Consider the following 17,135-nt stretch of genomic DNA (forward strand, 5'->3'; position numbering starts at 1 on the left):
ATGTGAATGCAGATAAGCGCTCTCCTCCCACAGTCCTTGCTTCCTCTTCAGCAAGACATGGACATCCTGATGTCAAGACAAAGATAATGCAGATAAAGTAGTCAGCCTTCGCATGCAGCCGTTAGCCCCTCCTGGCTGCAGTTAAGCCCCACAGCCACCCAGTAAACTTCCTGGTCTCTGCTTCTGCTGGAGATACTTCTGAGTATCACTCCATCCTTTCAGAGTCATTTCCTGGCAACAAGTAAGAATTCCAAGAATTTCTGGGGTTCTACTCAAGTGTAATCTGAGCAATTCCAGATGCAATTGCAGCTATTCAGTTTCAGGGGGAACCAGACCTGGCACACACAGGGGAACACAGGAGTGTTGCCCTTAAATGTCTCTGTCACCTTCCCTTTCCACAACAGGTTTTGGCATATGGGAGCCTGGGGAACAGCATGTCTGTGTATCATTATTTTGTATAAGGAATTTTGAAGACGCCACCCAATGTGCAAGCTAAACGAGAGACAATTTTCCAATTATAACTGTCCCTTTTGTTTTTAAGATATATTTAGAAGGTAGAGTTAGAGAGGGGGGAGAGAGCAAGATCTTCCATTTGCTAGTTCACTCCCCAAAAAGGCTGCAGTGACCAGGGCAGTGGCAGACTGAAGACAGGACCTCGTGCTTCCTCCAGATCTCTCATATGGGTGCAGGGGCCCAAGCACTTGGGTCATCCTCCCCAGGTATGTTAGCAGGGAGTTGGATCAGAAGTGGAGCAGCCAAGACTTGAACAAGCATGCATATGGGATGCCAGTGTCAGCAGCAGTGGCTTAACTCACTGTGCCACAGTGCTTGTCCCAGGTACTACTCATTGAGCACCCACAGTGCTGGATGCTTTTCCTTCCATGTTCTCTGCCTAATCAGATCTCTACCTCTATTGCGTGCACACACATAGTTGGTTCATTGAATCTGCATCAAGTGAGTGCTAACAACTGGGTCAGGATCTGAATTCTGGTCAGAGAATCCACATACTCCCAGCGAGTATCACACTGAGTGACAGAACTCTACCAGCAGCAGCAACAGCAGTAGCTCTGGCTAGACTCCATGTCCCCCTAGGCTAGGCAGCTGAATGTCAACATCAGGATCTGTGCAACCCGTCAATGTTCCCTTATACACAGACTTTACAGATGGGGTTATGCTAAGGCTTGAGAGGTGGGGAGATGATCCCGGATTATCCAGGTGGGCCTGATGTGATCACAGGCTCTCCATCAGATGGAAGCACGAGGCCAGGATGGGTAATAACAGCAGCATAGTGGGATGTGGGAGGTGGCAGCGAGCCAAGACAACAAGGGCTGCATCCAGAGATGGGGGAAGCACAATTAGGAAACACAGCACCACCAATATACAGAATCCTTACCCCAGAACTGTTGGCAGGACAAAGCTGTTTTGTTTCATGCTGTTTGTCAGGACAGCAAGAAAGCCCATAAACCTGGGGACATTTTGGGTCTTGACTTCCCAGGAGGACAGTGGGGAGAGATTCTGAAGTGGCTGACAATCACAGGCAGGCATGACTGACTGGACACTACCCAGAGATCTCACAGAGCCACCTGGAAGCAGACTGCTGGGCACTCAGGAGGGCCGTTTAAGGAGCAGAGGAGCAGGCCTACTGGGGAACCCCCAAAGCTGGCCCCTGGCAGGGCTCCAGGCCCCTGGCTGCTCCTCTAGAGAAGTGGACCTTCACCTTCACTGCAAGGCTTGCCACTTCCTCTTTCACTTTCAGGCTTTGTGTCACCTCTGGGGCAGCTTCTGCCTCTTCCTGAGGGGTGGAGACACAGCACTGAATCATAAAACCCAGAAGCAGGCTTGCAGGGGATATCTCAGGCCCTGTTAACCATCTGCAGGGCATACACTTGCTCCGCCTGCTGCCCATGCAAAACAGGAAAGTAGTCCAAGGGGCCTTCCAAATGCCTGTGAGCAAAGGGGAGGAAAAGTCAAGCCAGTGGGGCAAACATGTTTGGAATCAATGCATCATTTTTGCTAATCTGCATTTTCCCTGAGCTTTCTGCAGCCACGTACCAACTCAGTCTCAGAGAAGGCTCTATGGTCATGCAGATGTCTGGGGAGAGACAAACTCACCCAGTTTTACCCTGCAGCTTCCCTTTACTTGGGAAATTGGGAGAAGGGGGAAGAGGATTTTACACCAACCATACTTTATAAGAGAATGTGCTTGTGTTTACAAACACATTTAGAGCCCAAAACACATTTTTGCACTCATTTTAAAGGAAGAAATTTCCAAGTATCAACAACACTCCCAGTGCCTGGCTTCCAGAAAATGCATTTCCTTTTCTTTGTCCTGAACACAGACGTTAGAGGAGAATTAGAAAAGTTGGGTTTATAGAGAATGTAGATGCTGCAGGCTCTGCAGTGAGTGTGACCCCAGGAGACCTGGATGGAGTTCCTGGATCCTGGCTGCAGCCTGGCCCAGCTCCAATTCTCACGAGGCACTAGAGAGTGAAACAACAAATAGATGTCCCCCTTGCCAAATCCCTCCCTTGGCCTCTTCCTCTCTTTCATCTCTATGTGTCTCTCTGTTTTTCAAATAGATAAACTGAAAAACAAATTTCATGGGAAAATGGAGTTAAAGGGTTAGTATTGGGGGGCCAGCGTTGTGGTGCATTGGGATAAGCCCATATCAGAGCACTGGCTCCAGTCCTAACTGCTTGGCTTACCACCCAGATCCCTGCTAATGCATCTGGAAAAGCACCAGAAGATGGCCCAAGTACTGAGGTCCCTGTTACTCCCATAAAAGACCCGGGTGGAATTCTGCAGACCTAGCTTTGGCATAGCCAGGCACTCCTGGTCTTTGAACAGGGAATGAACCAGTGAAGCAGCAGGTGGGAGATACTGACTGCTTTCAGTGTCACTATCTGCCTGTCAAGCACCTAAATAAATCTTTTTAAAATGATAAGCTTGTTTTGTTCTCTAAGATGCTGAATATATAACATATATATTATATATGATTATATATATATATATATATAAAATTTTTTCCACAACAAGCATTTTCCATAAACTTCTTACAGACTCTTGTATGGGGGGGCCCAGCACGATAGCGCAATGGTAAAAGTCCTCGCCTTGAACGTGCCAGGATCCCATATGGGTGCTGGTTCTAATCCCGGCAGCTCCACTTCCCATACTGCTCCCTGCCTGTGGCCTGGGATAGCAGTTGAGGACAGCCCAAAGCTTTGGGATCCTGCACCCATGTGGGAGACCTGGAATAAGTTGCTGGTTCCTGGCTTCGGATTGGCTCAGCTCCAGCTTTTGCAGCTGCTTGGGGAGTAAATCATCAGACAGAAGATCTTCCTCTCTGTCTCTCCTCCTCTCTGCATATCGGCTTTTCCAATTAAAAAAATAAATAAATCTTTTTAGAAAATGACTCTTGTATGTGTATATTTCAAAAATGTTTACCACTAGAAAAAATGCCTTTGTTAGTACCATTTTTCATTACTTTTTCCCAGTGCCTTCCTCATGCATGGCTTCCTACATGAGCATCTCTCACATGGCTTCTTACTTTACTATACTTCTTAGTTACTGTGCATTACAAATGGAAGGTTTCTCAGAAACCTGCCTTGAGCAGGTCTATCAGCATCGTTTTACCAATAATGCTGGTGGTCATTAGCATCTTTTTAGTAATACAATATTTTAAAATTAAGATATACACGGGTTCTTAGTCATAATGCTTTCACATACTTAACAGGGATATGGGATTAGCATTATTTTTATGGGTACTGGAAAATCAAAAGCATACATGATCTGCTTTATTGCAGCATTTGTTTTATTGAGTGGTCATGATATCTTGGAATATTTCTGTTTGTGGCAGTGATTACTAGATTAATGGTATCAATAGACATCTGATTAGGATCTATTGTAAGGCTCTGTTTCTAGGCTGGGCAAGGATCAGGAAATTACACAAGTCCACATGGAGTCTTCTTCTCAAGTATAGCCCTTTGAAATGTTCCAAATCTTGCTTGGGTATAGACATCTACTAAAACTCAGTAAATTGTACATTTCACTGTATGAAAATGAACCTCAATAAAGTTATATCTCCAAAACATTGCCCCTTGGTCCTCAAACTCCCATTTGCATATTTAACTCAGACTGTGCAGGTGTCTAGCTTTGAGTGAAATTAGGTGACCAAGCTTCCCCTAAATTTGAGATAGAATCAGTTGCCCAGAGGCAGGATGCCGCCAATGTTGAGCCTTCAGGCCTTCCCAGGCCTTTCCCCTCACAGCTCCCAGCCCTGATTCTCAGACAGCACTGATTACTCTTTCCAGGCAGCCCAGAGCAGCACCCCAGGAGCCAGGAGAGATGTGTGCAGCTCAGAGCTACATATATATAAAGCTTTATATATATGTGCACATATATAGAAACAAAAACAAAACACTTTCTTAGTTTCATTTCATTGGTACCTGGCCTTCCTGGGTAAGGAAATATTTCAGATAATCCCTACCCTAACCCCCCCTCGCTTCAGGGACAACACAAATCAGGCATGAGCCACAAGCATAGTGATCAGAAAAGCACTCATTGGGCTCAGCCGGGTAGCCTAGTAGCTAAAGGATCACAGTTACCCAGCGGCAATACTGCCGTGCACGCACCAGGATCCCATATGGGCACCGGTTCTAATTCCAACAGCCCTGCTTCCCATCCAGCTTGTGCTTGTGGCCTGGGAAAGGAGTGGAGGACGGCCCAAAATCTTGGGGCCCTGCACCCACATGGGAGACCTAGAAGAGGCTCCTGGCTCCTGGCTTTGGATCGGTTCAGCTCCAGCCCTTGTGGCAACATGGAGATCAACGGACAGATCTTCCTCTCTGTCTCTCCTTTCTGTATACCTGACTTTCCAATAAAAATAAATAAATCTCTAAAACACACACACACGCACAGTGTCAGAACCAAGGGCTGCCAGGGGAAACAGTGCAACTCCGGGCAAGTGTTCCATTTCTGGGCCTTTCACTGACCCTCCCTGCGGACTTGGGGTGAACCTCCAGATCAGCACAAATAAAGTTTTGGAAAACCAGAGAGAAGACTGGATCTGGTGGGCCAAGGGGAGTAAGTGAGAAAAGGAGAAGTCCTGGAGAATAAATTCATTTTTAGGGGTGGAAGAAACCAGTTCTCCACCCTACTGAGAAAGGAGAGAAAGCCCAGAGCCCTGTCCATTGCTTTGTGTGAAAATCAATCCTTGACATTCCAGAATGCTAAGGGAGGAGAACCCATCAACGCTGCTCCCTCCAAGGTCTCTGCAGGGCTGTGTTGTCCCCAGCAGGTGCTTGGGGAGCCAACCGCAGTGCCACACACTGGTGTGCACCCAGGGCCTTCGCCGGAGGAGATCCTTACTTCAAATGTCTTGATATGAAACGAAGGAGTGATAACAACTGCTGAATGAGCACTGACAATAGAGAGTAATTCTTTGACTCCTGATTCAAGAAGGTCAACTGTGAGGAGAAATCTGAACTTGAACTGTGCAGTAGAGCAGAGCAAGGGCTTTTTTGTTCATTGCCACAGCAGTGTGGAGCTATAGAAAAGAACAATAAATCCTTATCAGTGAGGAATGCTAGCTTTCATGTTTACAATGCAATGTCACATAAGGATTGAGAGAGGGTGTGGCCACTTACAGTACTATAAAAAAAAATGAGCAACTTAAAAATTAGGTGAACAAGTTTACTTACAAGCAGTATCCAAATGAACAAAATACTTTCTTAGAAATAAAATTATGAAATGTAGAGTTTATAGTCTGAACACTAAAAGAATTGTTGAAACGAAAAATCTAAATAATTGGAACAATGTTCTGAATGCAAGTCTTAATATTGTTAGGATAGGAAGTACTATAATCAAGAGTAGGGAAAAAAATTTTTTTAAATAATAAAAAATAAGAGTAGGGAAGAGGGTCCAGCGCAATAGCATAATGGTTAAGGTCCTCACCTTGAACACGCCCAGGATCCCATATGGGCACCGGTTCTAATCCCAGCAGCTCCACCTCCCATCCAGCTCCCTGCTTGTGGCCTGGGAAAGCAGTCGAGGATGGCCCAAAGCTTTGGGACCCTGCGCCCGTGTGGGAGACCCGGAAGAAGTTCCTGGGTCCTGGCTTCAGATCGGCACAGCACTAGCTGTTGCGCTCACTTGGGGAGTGAATCATTAGATGGAAGATCTTCCTCTCTGTCTCTCCTCCTCTCTGTATATCTGACTTTCCAAAAAAAAAATAAATATTAAAGAAGACAGACTAGGGAAGAAAATACTTGCAAATTACATATCTGAGAAGGAAACTGTATCCAATATATGCAAATAACTTTTTCAAGTGACTAATAAAGACAGCTGACGGGGGGGGGGGGGGGGGGGGTGAAGGATCTTATTACTACAGACATTTCTCCAAAGAAGACATATAAACAAGCAAAACGTACAGAAAAAGATGTTTATCATCATCAGCCATTAAGGAAATACAAATCAAAATAATCAAAAAGACAAAGAACAGCAAGCTGTGAGATGGATGCAGAGTAACTGGGATCCTCCAACATTACTAGTGGGCATATAATATGGGGTAGTCACTTTTAAAACATTCTGGAGCCCGGCAGCGTGGTCTAGTGGCTAAAGTCCTCACCTTGAATGCCACAGGATCCCATGTGGGCACCGGTTCTAATCCTGGCCACTCCACTTCCCATCCAGCTCCCTGCTTGTGGCCTGGGAAAGCAGGGCGGCCCAAAGCTTTGGGACCCTGCACCCGTGTGGGAGACCCAGAAGAGGTTCCTGGCTCCTGGCTTCAGATAGGCTCAGCTCTGGCTGTTGCAGTCATTTGGGGAGTGAGTCAGCAGATGGAAGATTTTTCTGTCTCTCCTCTCTGTAAATCTGTCTTTCAAATAAAAAAAATGAATAAATCTTTTTGAAAGAAGTATTGATATGCTACAACATGAAGGAAACTTAAAAACAAGACCTGTAAAAGAAGTCTCACAAAGATCATTTATTTATATGGAATTTCCAAAACAGGTAAATCAATAATAACATTAAAAGTAGGGGTTGTTTAGGGGCACGATGGGGGAAGGAATGCTAGCTTTAATGTTATATATACGGTTTCTAACAGATATATGTGGTTTCTTTGTGGGGTAAGGAAACATTCTGAGGTTGACTGTATGATGGTTGTACAACTGAAGTATATGTCATCTTTCAGGGAAAGAACTGGCAATATAATAGAGGAAACACAAATATAAAAATGTTTGCATGCTTCTTTGTTTTTGCAAGGTTAAAAAGTGCTAAGTAACAATAGCCTAATATCAAATTTTGGTTTTTTTTAAATTTATTTTTCAAGGTATATTTATCTCATTTGAATGGTAGAGTTACAGGTGAGAAAGAGTGAGATCTTCCATCCACTGGTTTACTCTCCAAATGGTCCCAATAGCTGGAGTAGGCCAAAGCCAGGAGTCTGAAACTCCATCCTCAACTCCCACAGAGGCGCAGAGGCCCAAGTACTTGGGCCAGCTTCTGCTACTTTCCCAGACACATTAGCTGGAAGCTGGATGCAATGTGGAACAACCAGGACTTGAACTGGCACTTGTGGGATGCTGGCATTTAAGACAGTAGCTTGGGCCCAGTGCGGTGGCCTAGCAGCTGAAGTCCTTGTCTTGAAAACGCCGGGATCGCATATGGGTGCTGGATCTAATCCCAGCTGCACTGCTCCACCTTTTTCATTAGGTAGGGCATGTTCTTACATGCCCAGTCCAAGAACCTGGACCAGGTATCCCAAGCATTGATGGATTCCCCACTCCTGGGGTTCACAAGCCCGACACATCCACCTAATTTGTGGGCCCTAGAACCCAGACCAGGAGACCCAAGTCCCACCAGATTCACCCCGGGCTTCATGGAAACAACACCCACCTAGAAGGCAGACCCCAGGATCTGGGCCAAGTGACCCATACCCCACCAGTTAGTTCCCCTGTCCCTGGGGCTCAGCAGCCCATCCTCCATCAACATGTGGGCCCCATGGCCTGAACCAATCTATCCAAGCCCTGTCAGATCCCCTGTCACTGGGATTCACGTACCTTGGTTCAGGCTGGCATGCCTTGCCACACCTGAGCTTCTACAGTCTTACTGCACTGCCTGGCCTAGTCTAGTCTGTTCCCTGTTCCAGCTTCTGTTGGTGGGTGCTATAGCCCAGCCTGATTGCTGTCCCAGGCCTAGTGTAAAACTGGCTGGTGATGCGGCCAGATCTAGCTCCTCCTGCCCCCTGCCCTGATTCTCAGATCTGCCAGTGTGTGTTATGTGCTGGCCCAGACTGGTCTGTCCTCAGATCTGACTCACATGTCTGCCAACAAGAACTGTAACCTGGCATCTTCTGGGTAGCTCCTTGCCTTGCTGCTTGCTCTCTCCTGCAGGGTCTGCATCTCAATGAAGGAGTTTCCCAAGTTCCTCCATCGAGTCTTCTCCAATGCCAGTTCTCACGCAAACAAGTGGGTCGTTGGTCCAGGTTGACATTGTCCATCTCCTGTCCTAACAAGAACAGTGGCCTTGCTCAGGCTGCCACACCAATTCTGGTTTTTGTTGGTTTTTGTAGCCCAGCACTACCTGGTCCACACCCAGACACAGCTTTCACTATTTCTGCAGGAGTTAAGACCTAGTCTGGCTGGTTGTATACCAAAACTGGCTCTCACAAGTACCAGTGGGGGTTGCAGTTAAGCCCAATCTGTCGCTCCACCGTCCCAGTACACACCCATGTCAGTGCAGTCTGTAGCCATGTACAGCCATGCCTGCTGCATTCAATCCTACTCTTGTTTGTTTTCATCTTTTGACCCAGGCAAAGATGAAAGATACGGGCATCTTAACTGCTAGACCAAATGCCCATTCCAAAGGCTAACTTTTCAAATAAAACCCAGAATACATTCCCAGTGGTATCTAAAATATGGCCTATCGTTTTAACACATGCAGAACACAACTGGAAAGGACTTGACAAGATGTTCTAAGGCAGGGAACCAGTCCCAAGGGTGGAAGTCGAATCCAGGCTCAGCCTTTTGTTGTATGGACTAGGAAGTAACAAAGTCACAGACTTACCAAATAGTCATCTTAGGCAGATCCTGCACAGAATTGAGGGAAGCCAGCAAGACTGAAGGACCAGCCCTAGCTTCCTGCCTTTTAGAAAGTTTTTGTAACAATCAAATGAGACAATGGGCAGCACACAGCTGTATAAGTCCTTTGGATTGTGGTTTTGGAATCCAAAATACATGGCCTTGAAACTCTCCTGCCACTTTCAAGCTGTAGCTGAGTGACTGGTTTTCTCAGAGCTTCCCTAAAACAGGAAGAATCTGTTAGAGAAATACATTGAGTTTAATTCAGCACACACAAAACTTCATTAGCACATAGTCATAAAAAACATTTAAGACAAATTTACATGTGTCTTTCACACTCAGTCAGTAGAGCTCATAAATATTGTATACTTCCAGTCTGTCTCTGCTGGGAGATCAATGGCCACATGTGGGTATTGGCTCCCAAACTGGACACTGCATATGTAAACAACCAGCTGCAAACCATGCCCCAGGAGAGCCCAAAGGCCAATGAGTTTACTATAACAAACTCAACATGAGAAATTTCAGTGGCCTTGCGGTCATGGTGGTGACTACGGGTGAGATGAGACTTGAGACACAGTGTACCTTGCATCACACCAGTTCAGCAGAAAGGGGAAATAGATGCTACCCAGAGTTTTCTGCTTGTATTCTCTATCCTCTTTGCTACCCAATCTGTACTTGGGGTTGGGACAGGGCAGGGTTACAGACAAAAGGAACAAAGAGTCGAGTGAAGTTGAGAGATGATGCTGTTCCTCACACATCTCTTGCTTTGGGCCCTGGCCTCAACCCCAATGGCCTTAAGGCTCCCTGGGGCCTGAAGTCCGACATGTCCAGTGGGGACCTTTCCTCTGCCTCCTGCCTTCCCTCCTCACTGCAGAGGCAACATGCTCGAAAGAACAGGCCTCTCATCTCCACTATTCAGGAAATGTTTTGTTCTCCCAACTGTGATATTTTGAGCCTCTCTGGCAGATGGTGGGCATGAGCAAGAGTGGAAAGCACTTGCGCGTGTTCTCCCAATGAGGAAAAGACAAGGGACAGGCCCCAGGATCCGGCTGACTCCAGGGACGTCATCATAAACCCACTAATGCTAATTGCTTTCCCGTCTGTTTTCCCTTGCTTGTGGATACTAAATGCCTCTCTGGCTAATGGAAAATGAAATGCCTGCTTGCTGTTTGTTCACTGCATTAGGTAAGATCTCTTTGAGCTGCCTCTCCTAGCCCAGTCCCCAGATCAGGGTACTCCTCCATCCTAAACAGATGGGAGGGAAAGGCAGAAAGAACAGGAGGAGGAAGGGTAGGAGAGGAGGAAAAACAGGAAGGAGAGAAGGAATATTAATCATTTGAAGGTCATGCTTGCAGGGATATTCTACTTTTCCTTTTTTTGATATGAACACAATGGCCCAGAGTAGCTAACTGAACTTCAACTTCAAAATTCAGTTCCCCCAGCGAAAAAGGAGAGATCCAATTCCAACAAGCATCTAAAACAATAGACTCCCAACCAATTGAATCTAACACAGACGTCTTTAGGGGACACTGCTGGCCCAGCTGGCTGTCTGCTTCCCTCCATATAAGTGTTCATGACACAGAAAGTAATGAGAGCAGCAGCCCCAGCCTGTCCCTCCCTACCCAACATACTCCCCACCTCTCTCTAGAAGTAAAACTACTAATTTTAGCTGGTTGCATGAGTGCCAAGAGTAGAAATTCACCTCCTAGATCAGATTCCCTCCCCATACACTAGGTATGGCATGTTGCTAAGCTCTGACCAATACAGTGTGAGTAAAAGGGGCATGTAAACATCCCACAGGGCAGCTCACCATTCCTCCCCATCCTGTGTTAACACTGACAGGGGGAGGCCATGCAGGCAAGGACAACAAGACAGGGTTCTGGATCCTAGACACTGTGGAGCTACCAGACTACCAAGGGAGGGACAGGCATGTGATAGAAAAATGTGGTTTGGGATCCATGTAACAGTAGCAGAAATTGTAAGCTTGGGGTGTATTTGTGGGGGAAAAAAAGAAAGGAGGCAACCTCTGGCATTCCTCCTTCTTTTCCTGATGAAGAATGCTGCTTGCCTTCTTTTTATCTCCATCTGCCTCTATCTGTTACGTACTCCACAGCTGGACACAGACAATCATCCCTGGCCAGCCCAACCCCAACACCTGATGCAAAGGCCCATGTTCAAATCAAAGCCTTGGGGCCAGCATCGGTAGCACAGCCTGTTGAAGGCTTTGATGCTGCCAGCTGTGGTGCCAGCATCCAACATCAGATGGACAGTACATCCCACATCAGAGGTTCAGCTGCTCTTTTTCTAATCCAGTTCCTGCGAATGCACCTGGGAAGGCAGCATTGGTTGGCCCATGTTTACAGATCCTGGCTTCATTCTGGCCCCGTCCCAACCACTGCAGCCATTTGAGGAGTGAACCAGCAGATGGAAGACATCTCTCTCCCCCTCTTCCCTACCCTCATCACTCTGCCTTTCAAACAAAATAAGTATGTCTTTTTTAGAGGCCTTTTCCTTGGAATGCCTTTGAGAAATGTGGTTACAATAGCCAAGAAAACTGTTCAAAAAGGCCAAGTTCCAAGGGTTTCCCCAGACTCCAAACCTTCTTCAAATCAGAGATTGACTTTTTGTGTAAACACCGCCTTGTGCCTTAGGCAGGAAATTCTATGGAACAAACTTTGGGGAATATCTGAGAGCAAATAGGGCTCAAAGGATCAGCTGTTACAACATAACCATGTCCAATGTCTTTTCCTGCGTCACTGGGTTTCATCAGCAAAGAATCACAAACACAAACCCTTTGGTCAACATAGATGGTGATGAAATACATAGGGTGACTTTGACGCAACCGCTCCCCACACCACATCCACTCAACCCACTCCATAGACATTGCCCAAGAAGAGAGCAGAAACCTACACACTACTTCTCCTTAGGTCCACTTCCTAAGTATTGGAACGCTTGGCCTGGCTCCCAGATCTGGCCTGGGATCTGGCCAAGGTATGTAAGAAAACACACCCTTTCCTGGTGAACACTGCAGAGGCTGGCCCAGAGCCCAGTGAGAGTAGCATGTACCCTCCACATGGAAAGCACTTGGGAGCTGACAGGTTCCACTTCAGCTCCAGAAACAGCCACCTTCTCAGAACATAATTGAACATGACCTTGAGCCTGGCTATGGCAGGCTGAGGTTAATTTCCTTTCTTTCCTTGGCCAGGACCCTGTTTGGATTGTTCTGCTCTGCCTAATTAAATTTTCTGCACAATAGAGCGAAGTGCCTTATCTTGAGCAACCTTCCCCTAGTTCCTCCTGGGGGGATTCAAGTGAAAGTTCAAAGAGGGGCACCCGTGGCTTTAAAAACCAGCACTAGCAGGCAAGTACTTTCTCTACTGGTGGCTGCTACTCTTACTCAAGTAACACCTGTAATGGCTGGGAGGACCTCCCCTGTGACCTCGCAGAGAGAAAAAAAAAACAGAGCTGGAAATGAACTCAGATGAACAACTCAGGACCTGCCAGAAAGTAGGCCAGTAGGTCAAGATAAAGTGCAACCACGAGCAAACAAAAGATTTAGTTCACAGGAGATAATCTGCTGTCTGCTCAGGCCTCATGGGGATCTCAGGGCCGATGGTACAGCGCCCACCTGGTTAGCACAGCAGAGTGCAGCACAGCGGTATTCACTTCTCTCTTCCTTTTCCTCAGCAAAACTTACTGCCTTTAGAGACTTTTTTTTTTAAACTTAGGCAACACAGAAAATTTTGAAGAAAGTGAAACTAGCTTCCAGACTCACCACCATCAAATATCTGCCGTAAGATAATGCTGTGATTTCAGCTACCTCTTTATACACAGACTGGTGTAGAGATATGTATAAGTAGAAATAACTTTAAATGGATGGGAACACACACTTTTTATAAAGATCCGGTGTTTAGGAATCCAAAGAGCCACCACTGCTGCCTTCTGGACATTAGCAGCAAGCAGGAATCAGGGCCAGGACTGCAACCCAGGCACTCCAACATGGGATGTGGGCATCTTAACCAGCTTCTTAACTTCTGGGCCTAATTTCTATCAATTTACACCCTCCACACACACCCATTTTCAAAACTACCAGCTATATAGTGTGGTAAAACATCTGCACACAGAGCCATTCATGTTCATGTCCTATGGGGCAACAGGAGGAAAGAATGCAATGGGCTTAAACACCTGCTCAGGGACAAGCACTGTGAGTGCTGGCCACCTATTAGCTAGAAGTCACCCTGTTGCTGACCTCCACTTCTCTGTCCTGCCACCATAGGCTGTGAGCACAGCCAGAGCTAGCATGCACGATGACAAGTGATGATAAATATGAATTCCTTGTCCAAAAGGTAATCAAAAGATCAGCCTGATCCAAGAAAAACCAATACAATCCTTTGTAATGATTTTTGCTTCCAGCAGGGATGGGAGCTCCCAAATTGCTTAGAATTTAGCTCATTACTGTCCTCACCCAAGGTAGCCATGGGTGAAGGAGTCTGAAAAAAATGTCACAGAATGCCTTGGCCAAAAAGCAGGTAGAGCACCACTCTGAAGCCAGCACTGATCCGCTCCTCTCTGTGGCTGCATCAGCTCCCAAAGCCTGTACCACAGGGGACAGCCTGTGTTGACTTCCAAGACCAGCCCTTGTACATACAAAACCCCTGGCAGATACAACTGAGCTACCCCAGACTGATCTAGCTCTATTGAGTCCCATGCTTTGCACAGGTCTGTGTGAACAGCAGTCACCCCAGAAGTCACCCTAGTATCAACAGGCCAGTATGAAATACACAAGCCAGCCAAGGGCCTGCAAACACTCAGAGTCAGGTTCTGGATTGTATGGACAATGCCTCCCTTGGCTCCATGGCTACCAAAGCAAACCACTCCTGAAGGAAGATAAGGGATTGTTCCCGCCAGTCTAATGTGGTTCTGTACGTGCACACGCGCGCACGTGCGCACACACACACACACACACACACACACGCCAGGCTGAGTGCCAAGTGCCCTGGGGAAAATGGAGAAAAGGCCCCCAATCCTGTGACTTGCAAATTGGATGAGGAGAAAAGACATGCATATTTGGAAATGAATTGTGATGGCAGTGCAGTCACACTGGATGCCAGGTCTGTGATGACTCAAGAATTGGCAGCATCAGCCAACCCCACTGAATTCCAGCCAGCTGAACACAGCTCACCAGCAAAGGCCCCAGGGGCTTGGAAGCTGAGCTGCTTGGACTAGGTGGGGGTGTGACCCCTTTGGAGTCCAAGGTCATCACAAGCAGGAGCACAAAGCTGATGAGCATGAGCCCTGGAGCCACACCGCCCAGGTTCACTTCCTGCCATGGCCTCTGGGGCCTCTCACCAGATCTCGCTCTACTTCCAGAACCCCACCTGTAAAATAGAGCCCAGTCACCAGGAATTACAGCATAGTGCTTGGCAATAGCTGGCTGGGATCAACCTGGATATGGACTCCTGAAAGGTTTCCCATTGGTTTAAAGCAGGAACCAGAACACTCAGTTTATGTAGAAGAGACAGCTTATTCAGTACAAAATGATTCTGGGGGCTGACCTTGTAGTGCAGTGGGTAAAGTCACTACTGGTATCACTGGCATTCCTCATCACAGCACCGATTCAAATCTCAGATGCTCCTTTCTAACCCAGCATCTTGCTAATGCTCCTGAAAAGGGAGCAGAAGATGGTCTAAGTGCTTGCTACACCCATATGTGGGAGACTTAGAGAATTCTGGGCTCCATGCATTAGCATTGGCCTAGTCCCAGCCATTGCAGTCATTTGGGGAGTAAACCACAAATGGAAACTTATTCTCTCCTCTCCTCCGCTTCTCTTCTCTTCTTTGTCTTTCTCTCTCCCTTCCTTTTCATATCACTCCCTATCAAATAAGCAAAGAAATCTTTAAAAATGATCATAGACCAGGACACTGGCTGAACCCAAACACCTACTTTCCCAATACCTTCTTAGAGCCAATCAAAACTTGCTGCTTCTACACTTTCAGCACTCCAGCACACAGGTCTCCCCCGGAGAGCAGCTGGCCTGGCCTGGGGACATGGTTCAAGGAGATCCACAGAGCTCATCATAGTTGAGGTTTTAGCATGTGACGGCCATTAACCTAACCACCCATTAGCCTTGTGATCTATGTGGGCGTCATGATCAGCATTTGGTTTCCTGTTCATTCTTTCAGCATACAGTGACTGTGCCTTTCCAGTGCTGACCTTGTGACCCTGCACACAGCAAAGACAGACAGGGTTCCATCCCTCAGAGAAGGAAGAGAGCGCCAATAAATAAGTAAACTAAGAGCGGAGCCTCATTTGGGATCAGAGTGGTGCTACGACACAAGCAAGCAGAGTCCATGATAGAAAATAACAAGTGGGAACTCAGAGGAAAGGCCTCTGGGGTTGGGGGGAGACATGCCAGAATGGGAAGGACAGGATTTGAAGAACCAACTGAGGGGAGGGACTTGAAAAGTCTGAATACTCGAAGACAGCCATATGGCTGATACCTTCACCAAGGGGAGATGTAAACCTGGTGGGATGTTTTCATTCTATCCTCCAGGTAATGAGGCTGTGTAAACATTTCATCCGAGGTTGGTAGCTCATCCTGATGCACCACCCTGTCATCAATGTGTCGCAAAGAGCCTTTTGTAAACATGTCTGAGTGAGCATACCCTGAGAGCTTGCCTCTGAGCTATCAAGTTTACACTTGGTAACCAGGCATGGCCTGCCAGAGCTGGGCAGTGAAACGACAAAGAGTGGGGACAGGTCCTCAGAAGCACAGAAAGGACCAGAGTGTATCCAAGCTTTGCTGAGGGCATGTAGCGGACCCAGGGAAAAATCCAGTTCAGACATTGCCAAACGTGCCTCAAACAGTTACCATCACCACCACCATTATCATCTCAGACTAACCCACCAACACCACCTGCATCCTCATCAACAGCTCCCAGAAATATTATTGCACTGAGTAACACCTTTAAATCAGTTCCTGTGACCCACTGGGACCAGTGCCATGGTGTAGGAAGCTAAACAAGCACCTGTAGCTCTGGCATCTCCTATGGGTGCTGGCTCTGGTCCTGGCTGCTGCAATTCTGGTCCAGCTCTCCACTTATGGCCTGGAAAAGTAGCAGAGGATGCCCGAGTCCTTGACCCCAGCACTCACATGGGAGACATGGAAGAGGCTCCTGGCTTCAGCTGGTCCCAGAGCTAGCCATTGTAGCTATATGGGAAATACAGTAGCTGACGGAATATCTGTGTATATCTCCTTATCTCTGTAAATCTGCCCTTCATAAGCATTTCTAAAACATCAGTCTCTCTCTTTCTCTCCACACACACACATACACACACTCACTCTCTCGCTCTGTTTTTATCTATACATACATAACTGTAGCATAATTTGATTTATAGTGTGTGGATCCATTGGCTCCACTGGATAAAGGGATCATTCATATCCTGTGAAGTCCCAGGGAAGAGTGAGACAGCTGGTCTGAAATGTCATCACACTACCCCATGAAGACATGCAATTTCCAGCTGATGAGTTGTTTATTTCTGGAATTTTAAATAACTTCAGGCCACAGTTGATCATGGTAATTGAGATTGCAGTAAGTGAGGCTCAGGCTAAGAATATATTGCTGTACTCCACAGAGAGTAACTAAGGTGCTTCTTCATGACCCACCTCCAAAGGACTCAGTCTGGAAAACTTCCCCAAGGAATCTGATTTGTTGCTAAACAGTCCAACGGATGGATGGAAGGTAGCCCAGGGGAAAACATGAAAACAGAGAACTGACTTCAAGGCAGAGTGCTATTGCTGTTCACCAGCTACAGAGGTGCTGTTAACAGATGGTCACGAGGCACAGCAGGGCATCTCTGGAAGCAGGCAAAGACCCAGACAATGGCAGGTTCAAAGCAGCAGAGCCCAGAGCCCAGCCTCATAAACACAGCAGGAAAAGAATAGTCGGAACCCGGATTCTTTCAACTACAGCACGAACAGCAATATCATTTCCCAGAGGCATCAGGCAAACAATAATGTGTGACCGGACTCAAAACCTGCCAGGAAAAGATTAGGCT

General features: G+C 46.9%; 1 protein-coding gene across 4 annotated transcripts in view; it reads right to left on the reverse strand.

The window, feature by feature from the left end:
* GFOD1 (glucose-fructose oxidoreductase domain containing 1) overlaps window positions 1-17,135 on the reverse strand; it is a 99,658-nt gene that overhangs the window by 20,253 nt on the left and 62,270 nt on the right. Inside the window, exons 5-6 of one of the 4 annotated variants that reach the window (XM_040967634.1) lie at window positions 15,125-15,147; window positions 13,678-13,699 (exon numbers count right to left, since the gene is read on the reverse strand). The exons of 1 other annotated variant lie outside the window; for it this stretch is intronic. In XM_040967634.1, coding sequence (XP_040823568.1) covers window positions 13,678-13,699; window positions 15,125-15,147 — 45 coding nt within the window. Of the gene's footprint in view, window positions 1-1,393; window positions 1,705-9,063; window positions 14,285-15,124; window positions 15,148-17,135 lie in introns of those variants that run through there. 2 more of the 4 variants (XM_040967635.1, XM_040967636.1) reach the window with 2 other exon arrangements.

This window comes from Ochotona curzoniae, unplaced genomic scaffold, assembly GCF_017591425.1.
Source record: "Ochotona curzoniae isolate NIBS_2020 unplaced genomic scaffold, NIBS_Ocur_1.0 scaffold_461, whole genome shotgun sequence".
Lineage (NCBI taxonomy): Eukaryota > Metazoa > Chordata > Mammalia > Lagomorpha > Ochotonidae > Ochotona > Ochotona curzoniae.